The 24596-nt window shown below is 33.3% G+C and overlaps 2 protein-coding genes across 6 annotated transcripts in view; both read left to right on the forward strand.

Annotated features, from left to right (window-relative positions):
• The window catches only part of LOC135089659 (ras-specific guanine nucleotide-releasing factor RalGPS1-like), a 103918-nt gene extending 102564 nt beyond the window's left edge, over nt 1-1354 (forward strand). The window contains 1 exon segment of the mRNA XM_063985547.1: nt 298-1354. Coding sequence (XP_063841617.1) covers nt 298-447 — 150 coding nt within the window. The 3' untranslated portion in view covers nt 448-1354.
• Nucleotides 1355-7459: 6105 nt separating this feature from the next.
• LOC135089636 (late secretory pathway protein AVL9 homolog) overlaps nt 7460-24596 on the forward strand; it is a 54837-nt gene continuing 37700 nt past the window's right edge. For 4 of the 5 annotated variants that reach the window (XM_063985485.1, XM_063985515.1, XM_063985524.1 and 1 more), the window contains exons 1-5: nt 7460-7652; nt 10198-10395; nt 10718-10810; nt 21697-21817; nt 23516-23536. In XM_063985485.1, the coding sequence (XP_063841555.1) occupies nt 7578-7652; nt 10198-10395; nt 10718-10810; nt 21697-21817; nt 23516-23536 (508 nt within the window). In that variant the 5' untranslated portion in view covers nt 7460-7577. The remainder of the gene's footprint in view (nt 7653-10197; nt 10396-10717; nt 10811-21696; nt 21818-23515; nt 23537-24596) is intronic. The other variant, XM_063985495.1, reaches the window with a different exon arrangement.

The following is a 24596-nucleotide window of genomic DNA, read 5'->3' on the forward strand; positions in this document are numbered from 1 at the left end:
GTTCATGTTACTTAAAATTGTACTGCTTTGATATAAAATTACAACCATTGAAAACATTGACATTTCATGTGCTCTTTTTCTGTAAATTCCATTACAGTCATAGAAATTACAACCATTTTGAATTGTCTATGTTAATATATTATCTTTACATTAAAACATAGGGAATACAAGATCATGCTTTCTAAAATCCTTATGTTTTAGGCAACAACCATCAAATCATTAAATCAGCATATAATGTTTAAGCCTGTGGCAGTAGTTGGCATAATAATATAATATTTTGTTTTTCTTTCTTAACAGCTTTCTGACCCAGCCAAGGCTACAATATACAAGTTTCGGGCTCCCTCAGTATCTGCTGCCAAATCCTGGATCTCAAACCTTCAGCAAGCTCTCTCAGAAAACACTCAAATACCACCAGATTCTTTAGAAAATTTGATGACATTTGAATAATACATCATATTTGCATTTTTTAAGTGGTGAAACTTTGCTGTAATGATAGAATGAGCATAAATAAGTGTATGCTCTCTCTCAAGACAGTAGGAAGTGAATAATATTCTTGACTGTATATGATATTTATTTGTATTTCACGTTAATCAACCCTGAAACCCAGAGGAAAGATTTGCATACAAACAGCAGTGTATTTCCTTTGCTTCAGTTAGCAAAATGTTTTATTTGCAAAAATATTTGGTAATTTTCTTCTTCATATTCAAATAGATATAGGAAGAGCTTGGAGTATATAGTTTCATATAGATTTTAGGAGCTCAGCTATTTCTCTCTCTCTCTCTCTCTCTCTCTCTCTCTCTCTCTCTCTCTCTCTCTCTCTCTCTCTCTCTCTCTCTCTCTCTCTCTCTCTCTCTCTCTCTCTCTCTCTCTCTCTCTCTCTCTCTCTCTCTCTCTCTCTCTCTCTCTCTCTCTTCAATTTTATGTATACCTTATTTACATCTATAGTTTTCTGCCAGTATTGACTGGAAGCAGCCAGAATAATAGCACTTTGTGTTATACATGGAGACAAATACCAAATATTCATCATATAGACAATTCCATGCTTGTCATTGGTCCTGAAGGAGTGTTATCACAAGGAGGGTACAGAAGAGTAGTTTCTAAAGGATGGTTAGAATTTAGTCATGCTGGTAGTTTCTGGTGCTGAAAAGTACCAGTCATGGTCAGAGAAACATAAATCTAGTCTTGCTACAGTCCTAACTGCCAAAGGAATTATGTGTTTACATGTGTAACACCACAGATAAATTATTTATGATAGAACAGAAAAGGGTTGCATATTATGAAGTGTACAAGCAAAATTACTATGATACATGATTACAATGTCAGTCCACTACAAATAAATATGAGGTTTCATAAAGTTTTGTTGAATTTTTCTTTAAAATTAGAAAAATAATGTTAAAGATACAATTATGAAGATTCACAATTATTTGCTTATTTTATTTACATTTTTTCTCCTTTCCTTGTTTATTTCAACAATTTCATTTTATTTATCCATTCATTTACTTGCTTGTATATATATTTTCCATTTTTAGATAGTATTATTTATTATTGTTTTTATTTACATATTTTATTCTTTATATTATTTCTCATTTTTATTGATTTTTATTTGTTTATTTATTTTATTTATTTATTTAGTATTTTATTTGTTTGTTTTGTTTTACTTTATAGATTTTATTTATTTATTTATTTATTTATTTATTTATTTTTATTTATTTTAATTCATTTATATACTGTAAGGACATTGATGTTCCAAGTAAGTGACAGAAGGCAGTTATTGTACTTGTGTATCAAGGTGAAATTAGCTAGTATAGTAAAGTTTAGCAGAGAACAAGAAAGGTATAAGAAAAAATGTTACATAGATCAGATATCAGATAAATGAAAGTGGAGGAAGACTTAGGAAAGGATTAAATTGCATGTAGCTGTGATGGACCTAAGAGGAAGAAAACATATGGGTTGATAGGGATTCTCTTTGGAATGTTCTTAAACCTTATGGTGCAAAAAGGCAGGTATTAGAGAAAATTAAGGATTTTTAAAGGGAGGCTAATGCTTATGTGAGGATAGAGGGAGGGCTAAGCAAGAGAAACAGGAGTAAGACAAGAATGTGTGCAAGTGTAAAACTGAATGGAGAAAGATGGGCTGAGGTAGCATGTCTGTTAGGAAATGAGATTGTGGTGTTTGCAAGGAGTGAAACGGAACTTAAGGGACTGATGAATCAATGTTATAATGTGTGCATTTAATGAAAACTGAAGATAAATGTTAGGAAAGTTGAGATCATTATTCTTGTGCTTTGAAAGGAAGGAAATAAAGATGTGTGACTTTCAGATGTCTAATAGGACACGTGCCAACAATATAGACCAAACATTTGTGTTATGACACAAACACAGAAGTTCCCACAACATCGCTTAAGGAATGGTGCACTTGCTTAATGTTGCAATAATACACTGGGCTTTCATATTTTAGTGTTCATGTCCAATGCTTGATCCCCAACACAGCAGCTTGGATTTATTTGAGCCTCCAGATCAGTTGCTCAGTATTTCATTGTACCAAGTGTGGAGGTTCCATCCTTTGGGAGATGCTTGCACAGGGAGCAATCAGTCATCAGAGAGATAGCACCAGTAGTGAAAAAATTGAATTATGGAAGGAGAGAAAATGGGAAAAATTAAAATAAAAAATTTGAGTATTTGGAGACAGTGTTGAGACAGTTGTTGTTAATATGATCTAATGGATGGGAAAACAAGAGAGATGACTGTGAATGGTACAAGTGTTACAGGATCAATAGCAAGAGTTATGCAAGAGAGAAATGTATTTATTAATGCACACTGAGGTTTTAAGAAACAATACTGATGCCAACATTGACATGGGTGGAGGTTTGTATATAGATTAGAGTACAGCAGTTAGTGCATACTATAAAAATTAGTTATCTGAGGGGCATGGGAAGTAACAAGGGAACCTCTGAAATGTGTTCCCTCCTCAGGACTGCTTTCAAAGGCTACAGATGATTACTAAGGTTTTTTTTTTTTTTTTTTATGTTAGAGTTCTTGTTAAATTATCATTACAATCATGAAGGTATCCTTGAAAACAATGGGACTTTCTACTATAGGTTGTTTAAACTAGTGAGATAAGATGCAAAATATTTCAGAACACTGTCCAAGAAGCAAGGGCTGGAACAATGGAAGCATGTGAGAGGAGCAGAACCTCATTAATGAATAATGAGAGGTTAAGATAAGCCTTCATGAGTACAATACCCCCCCAAAAAAAATGGACTTATTGATGATTATCTTAAAATCACCACCTATGAAGATGCCATCATCATCAGTCTGTTGTTTACAGAGTCCTTACATTTGTGTTGCTGCTAAATTTATGGTAAGGCAACTAATTCTATCATGATATCATAATTGTTCACAGTGCATTCAAACCTCAAAGTTTTCATCTACACTAAAGCTGACCCTACACGATCAATATTATTGCGCAATATTCTGTATTGTATTGACAGTGAAGGGGCGGTATTGAAGAATGACACAATATATTGAAGACATCAAAAAGAGTTTAATATTTTATTACACAATAAAAATTAGTCATTATATTGTGCAATAATATTGATCATGTAGGGTCAGCTTAACACAATCATCACTTTCCATCTTGACTATTTGTTACATTTGGCTTCCTGTGGCTCATAAAACAAATTTGACAGCATATTATGCAAGGACTGCCACTAGTGGAATGTTGGCTTATGGCACCAGTCCCTCAGCTTCCTAGGTTCATAAAATGACCACAGTAACCTAGATAGCCAGAACTTAGGGTGATCACACAGTGAAAGTATATTTGCTATGTGTTTCCGACACAAGCAAGTTTTTCAAGCCTTAGTGGAAATGGGCACACAGTGGATGTAAGTATCCAGTGTCTGCTTGCCCTGGTCAACTGTGAAGATGTCAAGCTTATTTATTTATTTATTTATTTTTCTTTATATATATATATATATATATACGAGTATATATATATATATATATATATATATATATATATATATATATATATATATATATATATATATATATATATATATATATATATATATATATATATATATATATATATATATATATATATATATATATATATATATACTCGTATATATGAGAGTGCCAATCCCTAAAGAGAGATAAAAAAAGACCATCCAAATTGGAGGATACTGTCTTGAAACCACCACCTTGAAAGGAAGGAGGAAGGAAATACAAATTTTGCTTGACAGCCAACACATACATGCAAGGAAAAAAGCAATTTATTGAAAATAAAATAATGTTGATAGCAATCAAATAAAATAAATATATAAACTTTAAATGAGAATAGTTTAGTGAATATAACCATCTTTATAGTGATCTTAAAAGTGATCCAAGAACATTTTTCCGTACATAGTTTATCAGTTGCATGCATTTACCTATATAGTTTAATTTTTGACAGCAGGTTGGAACCAGTAACTGGCTCAAAAACTGCTAATTTACTTTTACCCTTTTGATAAACTATTATTATTATTATTATTATTATTATTATTATTATTATTATTATTACTATTATTATTAATATCCTTAAACTTACTTTAGTAGTAGTAGTAATAGTAGTAGTAGTAGTAGTAGTAGCTGAGTTGGCGCCCGTTGAGACAGGCAACGCAAGCGACGCAGCACAGGGTAGGGCAGGGCAGAAAAGTATCTTGCTGTTTTAGATGCAACTTGATCAGAAACAGTTCCTGTATCTTCCATCAGACGCCCAAAATGTTAAAGCAAATTCTTCATGTATATTTCTCCTTTCCATGTATCTACTCCGCACAGACTTGCTTATTTTACCAGTCATACAATAACGTTACTTTTTCAAACTCATTATCTTAGTCGGACTAAGGTTTTTTTAAGTAATCTTTATCGACAGCCATGACCACAGTACCACACCTATGTTGCCCTTTGGGCCTGTGTTCTGCCACAGCCCTTCCTTGCTGCAAGTCTGCCCTGTTTTCGCTGTCCTGCATCTCAATGTGTTTTAACAACAACAGCAGCAGTAGTAATAGTAAGAATACGTATAATTCATCTTATCTTAATGAATACATGAATTATCGTAATATGAAAAAAAAAAAAAAAAAAAAACATAAAATTATCATCAAAACAATAAAATATCAAAATGCTGAGAACCTTCCCCAGTTAAAAACGGTCTACTAGCTGTTACCGGCCATTTCAGTTGCCAAGTATAATTGATCAGTATTGAAACATTTGTTATTTGACTTCACAATAGCAAGACTTCCCTGCAGCGGATGCAAGAAGATGGGCCAGCTACCCTGAGTTACAACTTTATAGGATTCCCTGGTCATTATTTTAGATCAATGAGATCTGCGAAACGACTCAAGACAACTCGAGTGCATTTCATAACCGTATATTTATTTATGGAAATAATGGTCTGAAGAAAACGATGAAAAGAAGGCATGAAATGAAAAGAAGATGGAGGATTAATTCAGAGATGAAGAAGGAAAAATGAGACTTTGATATACGTTTTTCTTATAAAGGTGAGAAGTAACCATTAATTATAACGTTTTCTAGAATTTATTTCAATAAACAGAGACTTCCAGATAGTAAATCTTAATTATACATTTCATCGTGAAGATCTCAGCATTCTGATAATAATTATTATAGATAAATTGGCAAATTTGGAAATAGCCAAAAACATTTAATCTTTAATGTTTAGCAGAGCTCAAAATATCATTTGTAAGTGCCCAAACCCCCCAAAAACCCTGCTGTTTTCACGGAGGGTGCACCTATTCCAGCTCTATCAGTATAGGCCACGTTCACACGAACGTTTCTGTGGGAGTTAAGACCGTGCTTTTTAGCTCCCACTGCCACTGCAATAAAGCAACCAGAAAGAACGCGCATCCTCGTTGACTTGTGCGTCTGTTCGGTGTCTCGCACGCATGCAACGCACAACGCGTTGTATGCAAGGTGCCATTGAACTGTCCACTTCTGGAACACACACACACACACACACACACACACACACACACACACACTGAGAAAAAAAAAAAAAAACGATCGTGTAAAAGCGGCTTCGAGTGGTGTGCTCTCATGCCCGGATCATGGGTTCGATTTCCGCCATGGCGCCTTTCTCCCGTATTCATTTTGAATTTCGGGAACTTAATTAAGCAATATCGTCCTTAAATTAATTATTTCTAGGATATTATAATGAAATCAGATTATAAATAAATAAAAAATAATAATAAACAGGACTGATTCCAGTAATTATCACATTTTCCTTCAACGCAGGATTACTTATGCTTCTAGTGGTGAATAACTATGTGTACCGCACTTATTTCAGCTTTCTTGCCGACTTTTTTTTTTTACATTGACTGTCCTCTCTCACCATCAACATAAATAAGTAAAGCTACCTACTAACATAAGAAAAACACACAAGTCAACAGAAAATCGTCAATGGATTTGGGAACCATGACGATCGGGGAAACTATGCTATGTCGCAGGCGTCGCTCGTGTAGCTTCGTTGGTAGTGAGAACAGCCTCATACAAGATAATGCAAATGATTAAGAGTCATGTGGCTTCGCATCGCCTACATAAAGTGGCTAGCGTAGCATCGCAACCTGTGTGAAAAGGACTTAATCCAGCCCAGGTATCTGCAATTCGAACTGCAATCCACATATACGCACGTTGGCTACTGCTAATGCATCAGCGTAACAGAGACACAGTTGTATGGATAATTTAATGTAAATGATAAGTTTGTTTGCATGATATTTCTGAACGAGTAACACTTTTATATTAGTTTTCTGATTGAGTTACACCGATCAAATTACTAATAGCCATTGAGAACAAAGTGCATGGCCTTATTCGCCAGCCATCATAAGTATTGCTCGGGTCTCTTTGTACGTCTAGCCGTTATACAAGAGTGTTTCCATTATTAGACTTACATGCAAAGGCTTTGATTATCCGATTTTGATACAAGGAATAGTTCTTTCCGAGCAGCTATACTTTTTGCCAGCCTACTAGTGTCATAGACACCTCTCTTAATCATATCTTCTCTGCTTGCATTAAGTATCTTTCAACCATCGGCAAAGGGTGGTACTAGGTCAATTTACCTTTCCAAGAACTTCTAGCAACGGAACTTCTGTCTGTGGTGCCACAACAGTACGCCATTGTCAACCGCCACCAGTACCTACGGATGACTTCCCAAGATGTGTCACAGATTATACTTTCATCTACGGGTAAACCCAAAATCAACCCGCGTTCTTTGTTTCGACTACTTGCAGTGTACACCCATTTTATTATTTTTTTTTTCATAATATTATGCATTCACGACAACGTCAGAAAAATGCGATTCGATAAAAAGAATAATCAGAATAGACATTATAACTCAAGTTATTGAAGGTATCACGCTTCCTTTTGTCTACCATAAAATAGGGTGTTTTCTACTAGGCGGATAAGGAGGGAGCGGGAGGCCGATGGTAAGCGCCCCGATGCTGATGTAAACAGTGGTGCTGTCATGAGTGGTTGAAAGTGTGTTTCGTGTAATTGCTCCATTTTGGAGGCTATTCTTCGACTAATATGGAAGAAAAAGATAGAGATCCAGCTGCTCTCCATGTCATCGTTGTGGGATTTCATCACAAGAAAGGGATGCAGGTAAAATCAATAATTCTCTATTGTAATTGTCCAAACAAACTGTGCCATAAGGTCACAAGTGTTTTCACAGATGCAGTGTCATTGACTATAAATTCCTCTATAACTAGGGAATACCATACCTGCTAAGTGTATGTCACAGTATCCACACTTCCAATCTCCAGTGGGTCGTCAGCTCCTGTGAAAGTCATGGGAACAATACACTTGGCTGACATTCCTCGAGTTGGGAACCACACTAGATAAGAAATTCACTTCATATTACCACCCATCCATTCATAGATAAGCGCAGGAGTGTGTGCTATCACATGCTCTGAAGGATGATACTACTGGATTTCGGATTATTTCTTTTAAGTCATGAGCTCACAGTTTTGATACTCCACTGTTCTGTCAAAGTACTGTGTTTATTTGATGTCTTGATTTATGCCATCATTAATAAGATTTTATAGTAAAACTTACCACATGGAAATTGTTATCATCGAATTTTCAGACAACATATTTATAAATGTTAAAGATAAAAGTCCCAAAGTTATATGAGGCACTGGTTAGATATCATCAAGTTAGGCTGTGCAGTTTTGGTTTCCATGTTATATGAAGGATATAGATCTGTTAGAATAAGTACAAAAGAGAATGACAAGGGATGAAAAGTGTTATTTATGAAAATATATTGAGGCTTTTAAATTAACATTCCTAAGTGAGTTGTAGATTGAGGGAGTCTGATAGTGGTCTTTAAATGGTATAGGGATGTCAAGGGTGATATAAGAATAATCCTCAGGATCAGTAGTCAGGATAGGATTAGAAACAATGGGTTCAAACTTGATAAAGTTAGATTAAAAAAAAAGACAGGAAGAAATTGATCCTCAGATAAAGTGGCAAATAAATGGAATAGACTCAGTAATCAGGTTGTTAGTGTTGAGTCATTTCAGGGCTTAAAAGGAACTTCAGATAATTATGGATAAGGGTGCTTGTGGATAGGTAGGTAAGTTTCATGTAGGGACTGCCATATATAGGCCTGACAGCTTCTTGAAGCTTCACTTATTTTCTTATGTTTTTATACTAACCCTTAGGATACCCTGAAAGTTGTGCTATTTGCCATATGTCAGTCAGTCTCTTGGCAAGGTGACAGTGAAGGGCATTTAAAAACTAAATTGAATAAAGCATATAACATTTTCACTAGATTAGCAAGGCCTCTCTGGAATCTCCTACAGTGATACTAACTACCATTTGCCAGTCACTTGCCTATGTTAGTCAAGCTATGAGTAACTGCCTGTTTGGCTCACATAGTACTGAAAGGTATTTTAAAACTAAATCTAAACTTCTTAGTTGGAAAACCCTCTTCAGAATTACATTAGCTGCTTAGATATTGACAATATGGCTTAAAGTCACAGACCTTGGAATAATGGCCAGTTTTTTTTTTTTTTTTTTTTTTATGCAAAAGCTTATACTTAGATGGACTGTCAGTTATATCAAGGGTCTGTGCCTACACAAAATAATGTACTATTTACTGGCCTAAAAAGGCCTCTAATGGATAGAATCTAACGAAAGGAACAGTGGTTGAGAAAACAAATGGAATTTAATCACGCAGAATTTACTCTCCCCAAAAATATCCTTATATAAGCTCATTGATTTTCTTTGTCCATAGCTTTTATGTATTTTACCAGACAGCAACAACATTCTTGTCAAAGATTTTTTCCAAAAAAATTTTGTTAAAGTTCTTAATGTCTGGACCTTAGTAAAATTGGTAAAAATCTTCTGGAAGAAAGAATAAATTTGTGTGATGTCACAAGGGCAAGCTTTAGTGAGTAGCTAAGATTGTGTGATTTAAATTGAATGATTTAAGTATTCTGATTTTATTAAGTTTTAGTAAAAAGGTTATTAATTAACCTTTGCTGCTTTGTTGTTGTTGTTGTTGTTTTTTTAATAATAAACTCAGAAGTTCACTATTCTGTTGGAACTGAACTGGATATATAGCTACTTCATGAAGGAAAGTAATGTCATTCATATGGATGTAGGACATCATGAAATTTTCTGTCATACTGATTATATTCTCTTTCTTTGTAAGGATTCAGCAGTCACATGAACTGGGATCCACAACAGTGTACAGTTTAGCTAACATACAAATTTAATTATGAACATGATTACCAATAGTGAGCTGGCCCTATGAACATCTGTACCACCCTTACACCTCCCTCCACACCTAACAAACATTGTTGACACCCAGTGTTTGTATACCTCATTCCTTATCTTAGCCATGAATCATTAAAAGACAGACAAAGAACAGGTAGTCAATTACAATCACCATAAAGGAGATGATTCAGAAGTATGATCACAGTGTTATCATCACACTGCTGAGCAGCATGTGTGGTGAGCACAAGAGAATGATTGTGACTATACTGAAAAGTGAGGAGTCTAAGATGCAATTAATTAAAAATTATGGCTGATTGCAATTAAATTATGAAACTTTTGAACATTTTTTACTTTTATTGTGTGCTGTGATTTCTTGTTGTTTTCATTTTTGCTCAAAACTTATTTGAGAATATTTTTTCACCAGGTGGAGTATGCCTACCCACCATTGTCCGAGAGTGATGACTGTGAGCTGCCTGACTTGTGGCGCCACTTACCATCCCTCTGTCTCCCTGATGGTGCCCACAACCATGAAGCAGATACTGTCTTCTTCCACCTGCCGCATCTCACAAAGCCAGATCAGACTGTATATGGAGTATCCTGCTACAGACAGATAGATGCAGAGGTGCGAGAACATGAAAAAAAGTTGTTTCAGAATGTTTTTATTCTGGCTGTTCATGGAGAAAAGTTGTTTTCTTGCATTTCTAGTTAAGTCATACTAAACTAGTCTAAAGTAGACTTTTGTTAGTGTTTTATTATTTTCTTGTAATTTGGTAGTATAGATAATGAGAGATATTGAAATGAGTAGAGTGTTATCTTTCAGAACAAAAGGAAAATCTAATACAACACAAGGTTGACTTAGATGTGTCTTGCTTCATATTTTCTATGAAAATAATGATTTAATAGTGATTTATCATTTTAATTATAATAATTCTTTTGGCCAACAGAAAATCGCAAACAAAAGTGCTGACATTACCCGAAATACTGTGCAGAAATCTGTGTGTGTTCTGAGTACACTTCCTATATATGGATACATACAGGTAAGCTCTCTCTCTCTCTCTCTCTCTCTCTCTCTCTCTCTCTCTCTCTCTCTCTCTCTCTCTCTCTCTCTCTCTCTCTCTCTCTCTCTCTCTCTCTCTCTCTCTCCTTTAATTAAATCTGAATTCATCTTATGACATTTTAAGTCAGGACAAATTCAAATTTTCCTGTTTTTTCCCATTACCTCATTTCTCTCTCTCTCTCTCTCTCTCTCTCTCTCTCTCTCTCTCTCTCTCTCTCTCTCTCTCTCTCTCTCTCTTTTTTTTTTTTTTACAAGTGAACCAAATTTGAAAACTTACAACTCCATACATACATAGAATGCATCAAAAGAAGCTGACAGTGTAGAAAAAATTTGTGTACTTTAATCTTGTTAAAACAGGGAAGTTACACATTACATAAAACATGCATTAGTGACGTTACCACCTACTATCAGGCTGGAAAGAAATCAGGGCTCCAGTGCTACCTAGAAGACTACACCAAGGATAGACAAAATCCTCAAGCATGAGGTGATCACTGATCCAGCTGTAACAGGCTCTGTACTGAAGAATACGCATCCATATCTTCTCTAAGTTGTTGCATACAGGACTATACAACATGATCCTTAAAGAAAATAGTATTAGTGCAAGGAAATTTAAAGAAACTGCTGCAATTGAAGTTCATTCAAGTAAAGATTTATAAGATTTATATGCATACATATGAAGTGCTGCATGTAGAAAGGGACACCCTTGGCCACACTTGGTTAATTGCATATAACACTATTTTCATCCTTCTATCCATTGATAGTGGATGTGACTCCCTTTCAGTGTTAGAAATAAGACAGAAAGTTCCTACAAAAATGTGTGTTCCCTCACTTCTTTTCACACCCCACACCTGCAGCCTGGGAGTGCAGGCAAAAGAGAAGGGAGTCAGATCCAGGACAGCAGGGTAGGGAGGGGGTGATGAGGAGGTGAAATCCAGCCACACTAACCCAGCAGTCTTGCACCACCCATACCCAGCAACCAATTAACTGGCTGGCAAAGCAGTGACTTGGACAATAGAGTCTTTTTACATATGCTGTTGTGCTAGGTTGCTCTCTGTGATGCCACTAATTTTTTGTGTACAGCAACAGATTTACATCATTGTGTGGTGTAACGCTATAAAAAAATAATCCAATAAATGCCTGGTCATCATTCTGGTGAGGAAAGACCCATGCTTGCCCCATCAGGAGTGAGTGGAGATGTTGGTGTAAACTTTGAGGCTTTTCCTCGCACCGTGATTTTTGTGAATTTCCTACTTGCTTTAGTGATGATAATGATGATGATCCAGATTACGTCTCTAACAAAAGTAATATGTTCTTTAGTTAGAGAAGAACCTTTATACATATGTAGAATAGTGTTTTGAGTTTTTCGGGGATCGGTTTAGATTAAAAAATTAATTAACATTTTATTCAAAATAAAGACACTTGGAAAACACACTTTTTCAATTGGTATATATATATTTTATATAAATATTCTTCTTTTGCATTTCATAATATAATCATCTGTCACCATAGTTGAAAAATTTTTATCTGAAAATTTTTTTTCAATTTTTCGTACAGTTCGGGACCTGTGTTAAATTTTTTGAAATAATTTGAATTTAAAGAATTTTCCCCAAACAAATGTGATATGTTGTTTACTTATAAAAGAAGCATTATACATCTGTAAAATAGTATTTTGAGTTTTTCGGAGATCGGTTTAGATAAAAATCATATTTAACTTTTTTTACAAAATGAAGACACTTGGAAAACACTCATTTTAGATTGATACATACATTTTAAATCAATATTCCTCTTCTGCATTTCATAATTTAATCATCTCAAACGTTAGACGAAAAATCTTTATCAGAAAATTTTTTCCAATTTTTCTTATAGGTCCGGACCTGCGTTAAAATTTTTGAAAAAATTTTAATTTCAAGAATTCTTCTCTAACAAATGTGATATGTTATATACTTATAAAAGAACCTTTATATATATGTAAAATAGTATTTTGAGTTTTACAGAGATCGGTTTAGATTAAAAACATATTTGACTTTTCATTGAAAATAACAACACTTGGAAAACACACTTTTTCAATTGATATGTACCTTTTATATAAATATTCTTCTGCGTTTCATAATTTAATCATCTGTAACCTTAGATGAAAAATTTTTATCAAAATATTTTTCAATTTTTCGTACAGGTCCGGACCTGTGTTAAAATTTTTGAAAAAATTCAATTACAAAAATTTTTCTCTAACAAATGTGATATGTTCTTTAGTTAGAAAAGAACCTTTATACATATGTAAAATAGTGTTTTGAGTTTTTCGGGGATCGCTTTAGATTAAAAACGTATTTATCATTTTATTTAAAATAAAGACACTTGGAAAACACACTTTTTCAATTGATATATATGTTTTATATAAATATTCATCTTTTGCATTTCTAAATATAATCATCTGTAACCATAGTTGAAAAATTTTTATCTGAAAATTTTTTTTCAATTTTTTGTACAGGTCCAGACCTGCGTTAAATTTTTTGAAATAATTTGAATTTAAAGAATTTTCCCCAAACAAATGTGATATGTTCTTTACTTATAAAAGAAGCATTATACATCTGTAAAATAGTGTTTTGAGTTTTTCGGAGATTGGTCTAGATAAAAATCATATTTAACTTTTTATACGAAATGAAGACACTTGGAAAACACTCTTTTTAGATTGATACTTACATTTTAAATTGATATTCCTCTTCTGCATTTCATAATTTAATCATCTCAAACGTTAGATGAAAAATCTTTATCAGAAAATTTTTTCCAATTTTTCATATAGGTCCGGACCTGTGTTAAAATTTTTGAAAAAAATTGAATTACAAAAATTTTTCTCTAACAAATGTGATATGTTCTTTAGCTATAAAAGAACCTTTATACATAAGTAAAATAGTGTTTTGAGTTTTTCGAGGATCGCTTTAGATTAAAAACGTATTTAACATTTTATTCAAAATAGACACTTGGAAAACACACTTTTTCAATTGATATATATATATATATATATATATATATATATATATATATATATATATATATATATATATATATATATATATATATATATATATATATATATATATATTATATAAATATTCTTCTTTTGCATTTCATAATATAATCATCTGTAACTATAGTTGAAAAATTTTTATCTGAATATTTTTTTTCAATTTTTCGTACAGGTCCGGACCTGTGTTAAAGTTTTTGAAAAAAAATTCAATTTCAAGAATTTTTGTGTAACAAACGTGATATGTTCTTTACTTATAAAAGAACCTTTATACATGTGTAAGATTGTGTTTTGAATGCTTCGGAGACCGGTTTAGATTAAAAACATATTTAAATTTTTATTAAAAAGAAAGACACTTGGAAAACAAATTTTTTTCAATTGATATATACATTTTATATAAATATTCTTCTTCTGCATTTCATTATTTAATCGTCTGTAACCATAGATGAAAGATTTTTATTAGGAATTTTTTTTCAATTTTTCGCACAGGTCCGGACCTGCGTTAATTTTTTTTAAATAATTTGAATTTAAAGAATTTTCCCCAAACAAATGTGATATGTTCTTTACTTATAAAAGAAGCATTATACATCTGTAAAATAGTGTTTTGAGTTTTTCGGAGATCGGTTTAGATAAAAATCATATTTAACTTTTTATACAAAATGAAGACACTTGGAGAACACACTTTTTAGATTGATACATACATTTTAAATCAATATTCTTCTCCTGCATTTCATAATTTAATCATCTCAAACGTTAGACGAAAAATCTTTATCAGAAAATTTTTTCCAATTTTTCGTATAGGTCCGGACTTGCGTTAAAATTTTTGAAAAAATTTAAATTTCAAGAATTCTTGTCTAACAAATGTGATATGTTATTGACTTATAAAAGAACCTTTATATATATGTAAAATAGTATTTTGAGTTTTACAGAGATCGCTTTAGATTAAAAACATTTGACTTTTCATTCAAAATAACAACACTTGGAAAACACACTTTTTCAATTGATATGTACCTTTTATATAAATATTCTTCTTCTGCATTTCATAATTTAATCATCTGTAACCTTAGATGAAAAATTTTTATTATAAAAAATTTTTCAATTTTTCGTACAGGTCCGGACCTGTGTTAAAATTTTTGAAAAAATTGAATTACAAAAATTTTTCTCTAACAAATGTGATATGTTCTTTACTTATAAAAGAACCTTTATACATGTGTAAAATTGTGTTTTGAATGTTTCGGAGATCGGTTTAGATTAAAAACATATTTAACTTTTTATTCAAAAGACACTTGGAAACCACATTTTTTTCAATTGATATATACATTTTATATAAATATTCTTCTTCTGCATTTCATTATTTAATCGTCTGTAGCCATAGATGAAAAATTTTTATCAGGAATTTTTTTTCAATTTTTCACACAGGTCCGGACCTGCGTAAAATTTTTTGAAATAATTTGAATTTAAAGAATTTTCCCCAAACAAATGTGATATGTCCTTTACTTATAAAAGAAGCATTATACATCTGTAAAATAGTGTTTTGAGTTTTTCGGAGATCGGTTTAGATAAAAACCATATTTAACTTTTTATACAAAATGAAGACACTTGGAAAACACACTTTTTAGATTGATACATACATTTTAAATCAATATTCTTCTTCTGCATTTCATAATTTAATCATCTCAAACGTTAAACAAAAAATCTTTATCAGAAAATTTTTTCCAATTTTTCGTATAGGTCCAGACCTGCGTTAAATTTTTTTTTTTTAATCGAATTTCCAGAATTCTTCTCTAACAAATGTGATATGTTATTTACTTATAAAAGAACCTTTATATATATGTAAAATATTAATTTGAGTTTTACAGAGATCGGTTTAAATTAAAAACATATATGACTTTTCATTCAAAATAACAACACTTGGAAAACACACTTTTTTAATTGATATGTACCTTTTATATAAATATTCTTCCTGTGCATTTCATAATTTAATTATCTGTAACCTTAGATGAAAAATTTTTATCATAAAATATAACATACATAAAATGTAACTATAGATGAAAAATTTTTATCAGGAATTTTTTTTCAATTTTTCGCACAGGACCTGCGTTAAATTTTTTGAAATAATTTGAATTTAAAGAATTTTCCCCAAACAAATGTGATATGTTCTTTACTTATAAAAGAAGCATTATACATCTGTAAAATAGTGTTTTGAGTTTTTCGGAGATCGGTTTAGATAAAAATCATATTTAACTTTTTATACAAAATGAAGACACTTGGAAAACGCTCTTTTTAGATTGATACATATATTTTAAATCAATATTCTTCTTCTGCATTTCATAATTTAATCATCTCAAACGTTAGACAAAAAATCTTTATCAGAAAATTTTTTCCAATTTTTCTTATAGGTCCGGACCTGCATTAAAATTTTTGAAAAAATTTTAATTTCAAGAATTCTTCTCTAACAAATGTGATATGTTATTTACTTATAAAAGAACCTTTATATATATGTAAAATAGTATTTTGAGTTTTCCAGAGATCGCTTTAGATTAAAAACATATTTGACTTTTCATTCAAAATAACAACACTTGGAAAACACACTTTTTCAATTGATATGTACCTTTTATATAAATATTCTTCTTCTGCATTTCATAATTTAATTATCTGTAACCTTAGATGAAAAATTTTTATCAAAAAATATTTTTCAATTTTTTCGTATAGGTCCGGACCTAGGTTAAATTTTTTGAAAAAAATTGAATTACAAGAATTTCAAGATGTAGGTGATAGTGATTGTGATGATGTGTGCAGTGTAGGTGATACTAGTCTGGTACAAGGTGGTAATAGTGGCATTGGTGGAGGTGATGTGTCACATGCATCTCATGAAGAAAAGGGTGCAAATGAGTAAGGCAGTTTGAAAACTAGTGTGCTAGAAATGTCCAAATTTTAAACCATAATTTTGTCAGAAAATGGTTGAAAACATTGTTATTGAAAATAAAAGCACCAAATCATACTTGTCATAAGCTTCATTAAAAAAATAAATAAATAAATAACAAGATAGCCCAAAAAATAACTGAGTTACATGTTTTTGAAGGTTGCCAAACTTTGATGCCATTTTCTGATCTTTTTTTTTTTTTTTTTTTTTTTTTTTTTTTTTTTTTTTTTTTTGTAGGAAGGATACTGGCCAAGGGCAACAAAAATCTAATAAAAAAAATGCCCACTGAAATGCCAGTCCCATAAAAGGGTCAAAGCAGTGGTCAAGAATTGATGGAATTCAAGTCATAGGAAGGTGGAAATACAGAAGCAGGCAGGGAGTTCCAGAGTTTACCAGAGAAAGGGATGAATGATTGAGAATACTGGTTAACTCTTGCATTAGAGAGGTGGGCAGAATAGGGGTGAGAGAAAGAAGAAAGTCTTGTGCAGCGAGGCCGCGGAAGGAGGGGAGGCATGCAGTTAGCAAGATCAGAAGAGCAGTTAGCATGAAAATAGCAGTAGAAGACAGCTAGATATGCAACATTGCAGCGGTGAGAGAAAGGCTGAAGACAGTCAGTTAGAGGAGAGGAGTTGATGAGACGAAAAGCTTTTGATTCCACCCTGTCTAGAAGAGCAGTATGAGTGGAACCTCCCCAGACATGTGAAGCATACTCCATATATGGATGGATAAGGCCCTTGTACAGAGTTAGCAGCTGGGGGTGGTGAGAAAAACTGGCGGAGACATCTCAGAAAGCCCAACTTCATAGAAGCTGTTTTAGCTAGAGATGAGATGTGAAGTTTCCAGTTCAGATTATAAGAAAAGGACAGACCTAGGATGTTCAGTGTAGAAGAGGGGGACAGTTGAGTGTCATTGAAGAAGAGGGGATAAGTGTCTGGATGGTTGTGTTGAGTTGATAGATGGAGGAATTGAGTTTTTGAGGCATTGAACAATACCAAGTTTGCTCTGCCCCAATCAGAAATTTTAGAAAGATCAGAAGTCAAGCGTTCTGTGGCTTCCCTGCGTGATATGTTTACCTCCTGAAGGGTTGGACACCTATGAAAAGACGTGGAAAAGTGCAGGGTGGTATCATCAGCATAGGAGTGGATAGGACAAGAAGTTTGGTTTAGAAGATCATTAACAAATAATAAGAAGAGAGTGGGTGACAGGACAGAACCATGAGGAACACCACTGTTAATAGATTTAGGAGAAGAACAGTGACCGTCTACCACAGCAGCAATAGAACGGTCAGAAAGGAAACTTGAGATGAAGTTACAGAGAGAAGGATAGAAACCGTAGGAGGGTAGTTTGGAAATCAAAGCTTTGTGCCAGACTCTATCAAAGCCTTTTGATATGTCCAAGGCAACAGCAAAAGTTTCACCAAAATCTTTAAAAGAGGATGACCGAGACTCAGTAAGGAAAGCCAGAAGATCACCAGTAGAGCAGCCTTGACGGAACCCATACTGGCGATCAGATAGAAGGTTGTGAAGTGATAGATGTTTAAGAATCTTCCTGTTGAGGATAGATTCAAAAAGTTTAGATAGGCAGGAAATTAAAGCAATAGGACGGTAGTTTGAGGGATTAGAACGGTCATCCTTTTTAGGAACAGGTTGAATGTAGGCAAACTTCCAGCAAGAAGGAAAGGTAGATGTTGACAGATAGAGCTGAAAGAGTTTGACTAGGCAAGGTGCAAGCACGGAGGCACAGTTTCGGAGAACAATAGGAGGGACCCCATGAGGTCCATAAGCCTTCCGAGGGTTTAGGCCAGCGAGGGCATGGAAAACATCATTGCGAAGAATTTTAATACGTGGCATGAAGTAGCCAGAGGGTGGAGGAGAGGGAGGAACAAACCCAGAATCATCCAAGGTAGAGTTTTTAGCAAAGGTTTGAACGAAGAGTTCAGCTTTAGAAATAGATGTGATAGCAGTAGTGCCATCTGGTTGAAATAGAGGAGGGAAAGAAGAAGAAGCAAAGTTATTGGAGATATTTTTGGCTAGATGCCAGAAATCATGAGGGGAGTTAGATCTTGAAAGGTTTTGACATTTTCTGTTAATGAAGGAGTTTTTTGGCTAGTTGGAGAACAAACTTGGCATGGTTCCGGGCAGAAATATAAAGTGTATGAGATTCTGGTGATGGAAGGCTAAGTACCTCTTGTGGGCCACCTCTCTATCATGTATAGCACGAGAACAAGCTGTGTTAAACCAAGGTTTAGAAGGTTTAGGATGAGAAAAAGAGTGAGGAATGTACGCCTCCATGCCAGACACTCACCTCTGTTATGCGCTCAGCACACAAACTAGCAGAGGCAAAACGCCAGAGGCACCTTCGCTTAGGGGGATCCTGAGGAGGCATTGGAGCGATAGGACAAGATAAAGATATGAGATTGTGATCAGAGGAGCCCAATGGAGAAGAAAGGGTGACAGCATAAGCAGAAGGTTTAGAGGTTAGGAAAAGGTCAAGAATGTTGGGCGGTCAGGTGTTGCACCAATTGCTCTAGGTCATGGAAGATAGCAAAGTTGTAAGCTAGTTCACCAGGATGGTCAGTGAAGGGAGAGGAAAGCCAAAGCTGGTGGTGAACATTGAAGTCTCCAAGAATGGAGATCTTTGCAAAAGGGAAGAGGGTCAGAATGTGCTCCACTTTGGAAGTTAAGTAGTCAAAGAATTTCTTATAATCAGAGGAGTTAGGTGAGAGGTATACAGCACAGATAAATTTAGTATGAGAGTGACTCTGTAGTCGTAGCCAGATGGTGGAAAACTCGGAAGATTCAAGAGTGTCGCTCCTTTCTACACACGGTGCTTCATATCTTCAGATATTTTTTTTTTTTTTTCTTTGTTTAATTATTTATGTTTGTTTATTATTATTATTATTATTATTGTTATTATTATTATTATTATTATTATTGTTATTATTATTATTATTATTATTATTATGTTGTTGTTGTTGTTGTTGTTGTTGTTGTTGTTGTTCCTGTTGTTATTATTATTATTATTATTATTATTATTATTATTATTATTATTATTATTATTGTCGTTATTATTATTATTATTATTATTATTATTATTATTATTATTATTGTTATTATTGTTGCTATTATTATCATTAGTCTTTGCATTTATGGGACTGAACAGGTGACAAAACATTGAATATGCTGAAAGATCAGATGTGAATTTCATCAACCCTATTTGCAATGAATAAATGAGAACATAGGCTACTGTTTATTTATTTATTTGTAGAAAACATAAATAACGTCTCCAAGGCATATTTATGTAGAGATCACAAAACTTTTCAAGGCATATTTCTGGAAAACAAACCAATTTGGCCTCAGGAAACTTGATAAATTAACGGAGATTTTTCTAGCGTCTTCCCATGAAACTTTGTCTGTTTCTTGTTCTTCCTCCTCACTTTCCTCCTCTTTTGTCTCCAAAGCAGCAGGATTTGTCACTTAAAATGATCTGCTGGTCAGTCTGCTCTTCAACCAGTGGTGGATTTTCATTCACAAAGACAGAGTGGAAAGACAAACATGGTGTAAACATAATTGACTTATTTTCATATTCTTATTTTTTTTTTTTTTTTTTTTTTTTTTTCACTTTGCACCACTTTGTATTCTTATTTTTATTACTTTGTGCCTGTTGCACCTTGGATCATTAATATTCCTATCTCCCCTCCTCATCGTATATTCCAAGTTTATACCAAAAATATTTTCATGTACATCACTCACATCATTGTACCTACATGTGCTGCAGTTAGCAGCAGAGCCTCTGCATGACAGCAGATGATCACGGTACTCCAGCACCATTTTAAAACTTGCTACATGCCAATACCTTTTGGAAATATGCTGAAAGATCAGATAACTTTCAGAATGGGACTATTTTGCAAAAGTACCAAACTGTCAGGTTTTCTGAAACATTGGATGCCAAAAGATGGGACTTTTGCTGTATTATTATTAATCCTTCATTTGAGGTAGAGATGAAAAGAGACATTGACACTATGGGGTGAGTTTATTCCCAACTAGTTTCATTGGTGCTTCTTGAGGGGAATTGAGTAAACTCCAGCCTTGTTGATATGGGGATGGAGCATTCATGGCATCAACCTGCTCACTGATTGGCTGGCTCATGCACTGGGTCACCCACCTCTCAGCCTGGGTCACATATAAAGGGTGTGCCACATATTGCTGCTGCTATCTCTGCCCACACAATGTCCCCAATTCTCTTGTTAATGTTGTTGTTATTATTTGTGATGAACATGGCCTCTATTACTTTTCTCATCTCTGAAGGCCACTTGCTAGTATTTCTGTGTCACCCTTCTTAGGCAAGTGCTCTACCCTGTCTACATGGTTTACCACATACAGGCAGTGGTGCCCCACATCTGCCCTGTGTTCCTTCTGCTTGATCACCAATCCCATACTCATTTTGCTGTAGTAGCTGGTGTTACAACTGCCACAGGGAATGCTGTAGACCATGCTGTCCTCATTAATTTTCTTATGGTGATCAGTTCTCCTACATGGCTTTCTCCTATGCTTACTACAGTGTATCCAACACAATGGAAAGGTAGTGTCTCTTTTCACCTCCACTTCCAACTTGTCAAAATGTCTTTATTTATTTATTCAGTTTTTATTCATGTTACTATCATTTATTTATTTACCTATGTATTTTTATTTTAGTTTAATTTATTTTATCTTACCTTCTATTTTTTGGTGCCATTGTACTTTTATATTATATACTTACTTATGAGTTATCATTGATTTTTTTTTTTTTTTTTTTTTTTTTTCATCAGCATTAATACAGTGATAGGTTTAATTAATTAGATGCCAGGCTCAAATTCACATGATATGTATGAAACTTAGTTTTCAAAACTTGGTGACTGTATTCTTCATTTTTTCCTCACACACAGGAACGTCTACAAGTTACAACAAAGGTTTATTTCAAGGGAGCAGACTTCTCAGATGTGCAAGACTTGAAGGGGCTTTATCAGGACCTTAATTCTACAAACTGGAGGGACAAGCTGGCTCATGGTGAGTCTCCTGATGTATTACGCTAAGAACTAAGTATTAGGTGTACTGTATATACATACATATATATGTTGTGATATGTGTGTCATTTATTTATAGATTGATTTTATTTGTTTATTTTATTTATTTATTTTTCTTTTTTTTCTATTTCACTATGTAGCCCCTGTCTTTATTGATGTATGTAGAAAAAAAAAAAAGTGGTATACTTTAACACTCTAAGGATGGACATTTGAGAGGACACAAGAAATGATGGAAGGGAAGATGCATAGGTAGAAAATAGATAAATAAATGACATATAATATGTTATAATGATGATGATAATAATAATAATAATAATAATAATAATAATAATAATAATGATAGTAATGATGATGATAATGATAATAATAATAATGATAATAGTAATAACAATAGTAGTGATAATAATTGCAGTAATAATAATGATGATAATAATAATAATAATAATAATAATAATAATAATAATAATAATAATAGTAATAATAATAACAGTAAAAGACAACTTCCCTTCCATAGAAATCTAGATGCACATTCCAAACCATTTACATAAAGCTTTGGACTGGAGGTGATGTGGATTTTTAGATTTATAAGCTTAATATAAAATTATCCTTGAAAATAAAGAACAAAATTATATGAACAAAATGTTGATTTGTAAACTAATAAAGTAAACATGAGCTAAGAAGTAAAGCCCAGGATGGAAGGGTGATACTTCTGCAAGAGATATCCCACAGCTGCTTCTTCATATGTAGGAAAAGGTGAAAGTCATAGGGTTCCAGATCCAGGGACATATGGCTGGGAAAGCTCAGAAGTAGCTCCAGGATAATCATTTTAATCATTTTATCCCTGATATGTGGCCTCCAAACTCACCTGACTGCAGTCTTCTTGACTATTATGTGTGGGGCATGGCTGAAAGGATCACTAATAAGACTATCTGTAACAATAAAGCTGAGCTGAGGGAGAGAATCTGCTAGGCATTTGTGGGTTTGTCTCCTGATATTGTAAAAGGCACCTGTTCTCAATTCTGAGATCATCTGGAGGCTGTGATTGATGCTGAAAGAGACTTTATTGAATAAGTTATATTTAAAAAGCATTACTTTACTCTTGTTTCTCAAATTTTCAAGAAATGTTTAAAATATAAATTTAAAGTTTTTTTTCTTTAATGTATTTTCTGTGCCAGTTCTACTCACATATCATATATATATATATATATATATATTATATATATATATATATATATATATATATATATATATATATATATATATATATATATATATATATATATATATATATATATATATATAATGCGATGTATCTCTCTCTCTCTCTCTCTCTCTCTCTCTCTCTCTCTCTCTCTCTCTCTCTCTCTCTCTCTCTCTCTCTCTCTCTCTCTCTCTCTCTCTCTCTCTCTCTCTCTCACTTTGAGAGAGAGAGAGAGAGAGAGAGAGAAATACATTGCATTGATAAATTAGATCAATTTTCACTCTCTCTTTTGGTGTATTTTCATAGTTGGAATATTGAATGAAAGAATGGAATTCGTATCACTGATGTTTATGTTCTGAAGGGATGCAGAAATGTCACATCATATTATTAAGGAATAATCAGTTTTTGAGTATTATAGTAAACTTATTTTTGTTTTGCATTTGTTGATATTTTCTGAAGGAAATGGTTGTTTTTCCATAGTTGATCATGAGGATAAATATGGTAAGGGAAATCACTATGTACTTCTTCAGCATGTTTTTGTTAAAATTTATTGGGTAATGACTTATGAGACTGGAAGGAGACACTGTTATATGATTAATTATCACATAAGGTCAATATAAAAAAAAAAATATATATATATATATATATATATATATATATATATATATATATATATATATATATATATATATATATATATATATATATATATATATATATATATATGATTTCAGGCTAAGGCACAAAACAAGGCTTATTTTTTGGCTCTAACTCTTAGTGTCCTTCAAAGTGTACCTTTTGTGATTCCCAATCAGTCTTTCCATTGCTAAAAACGCTAAGGAATCCTGTTCTGGAATGGCCACCAGCTTCACTGTCACTCTCTGCATGATGTCTACTCTGCTTCCAAATCAGGACCCTTTCATTGTCACCTTCGACTCAAGGAACAATTTGGGAGCCATGTTTGGAGAATAGGAGAATAGGGAGCCAGGCCAACCTGAGAAATTTGATGTTTGACCAAGAAATCCTAGGTTAATTGCAAAGGAAGGACCAAGGCATTGTCAAGAGGTAGCTGCCAATTTTCTGACTCCCACAGCTTCAGTCTTGCTCCAGATTGCATTCCTCACATATGATCCAAGATTTTTTGGCCAAGCACCAAATTCTTCAGATGTATTCAGCTCCCTGCTTTTCAGATGTGTCTTGTGATTTCTGTCTACCCTAGACTAAAGATGCCACTAAAAGATTCCTCATTTAAGAAGTAGTAAAATATCTGCAGAATGTCACTGCCACTTTTTATGCCTTGGCCTAAGGTCATGTAATTTTAAAGTATATGACTTGTGTAATTGATTCCCTTCACATGATCAACATGAAAGTTGTTGCCTGATTCTTTCTTCCTTTCCTTCTTTCTTTCTTTCTTTCTTTCTTTCTTTTTATTATTTTTTTTTTATACATGAGCACTGAAAGATTATCAGTCTAAAACTTTTGAATTGTAACTTGGTGAATGACTCTCAAGTACTAGTTCACATATCCCCCAGTGTCATTGGTTAATAGCTTTTTATCATGT

This window comes from Scylla paramamosain, chromosome 3 (assembly GCF_035594125.1).
Source record: "Scylla paramamosain isolate STU-SP2022 chromosome 3, ASM3559412v1, whole genome shotgun sequence".
Taxonomy (NCBI): Eukaryota; Metazoa; Arthropoda; class Malacostraca; order Decapoda; family Portunidae; genus Scylla; species Scylla paramamosain.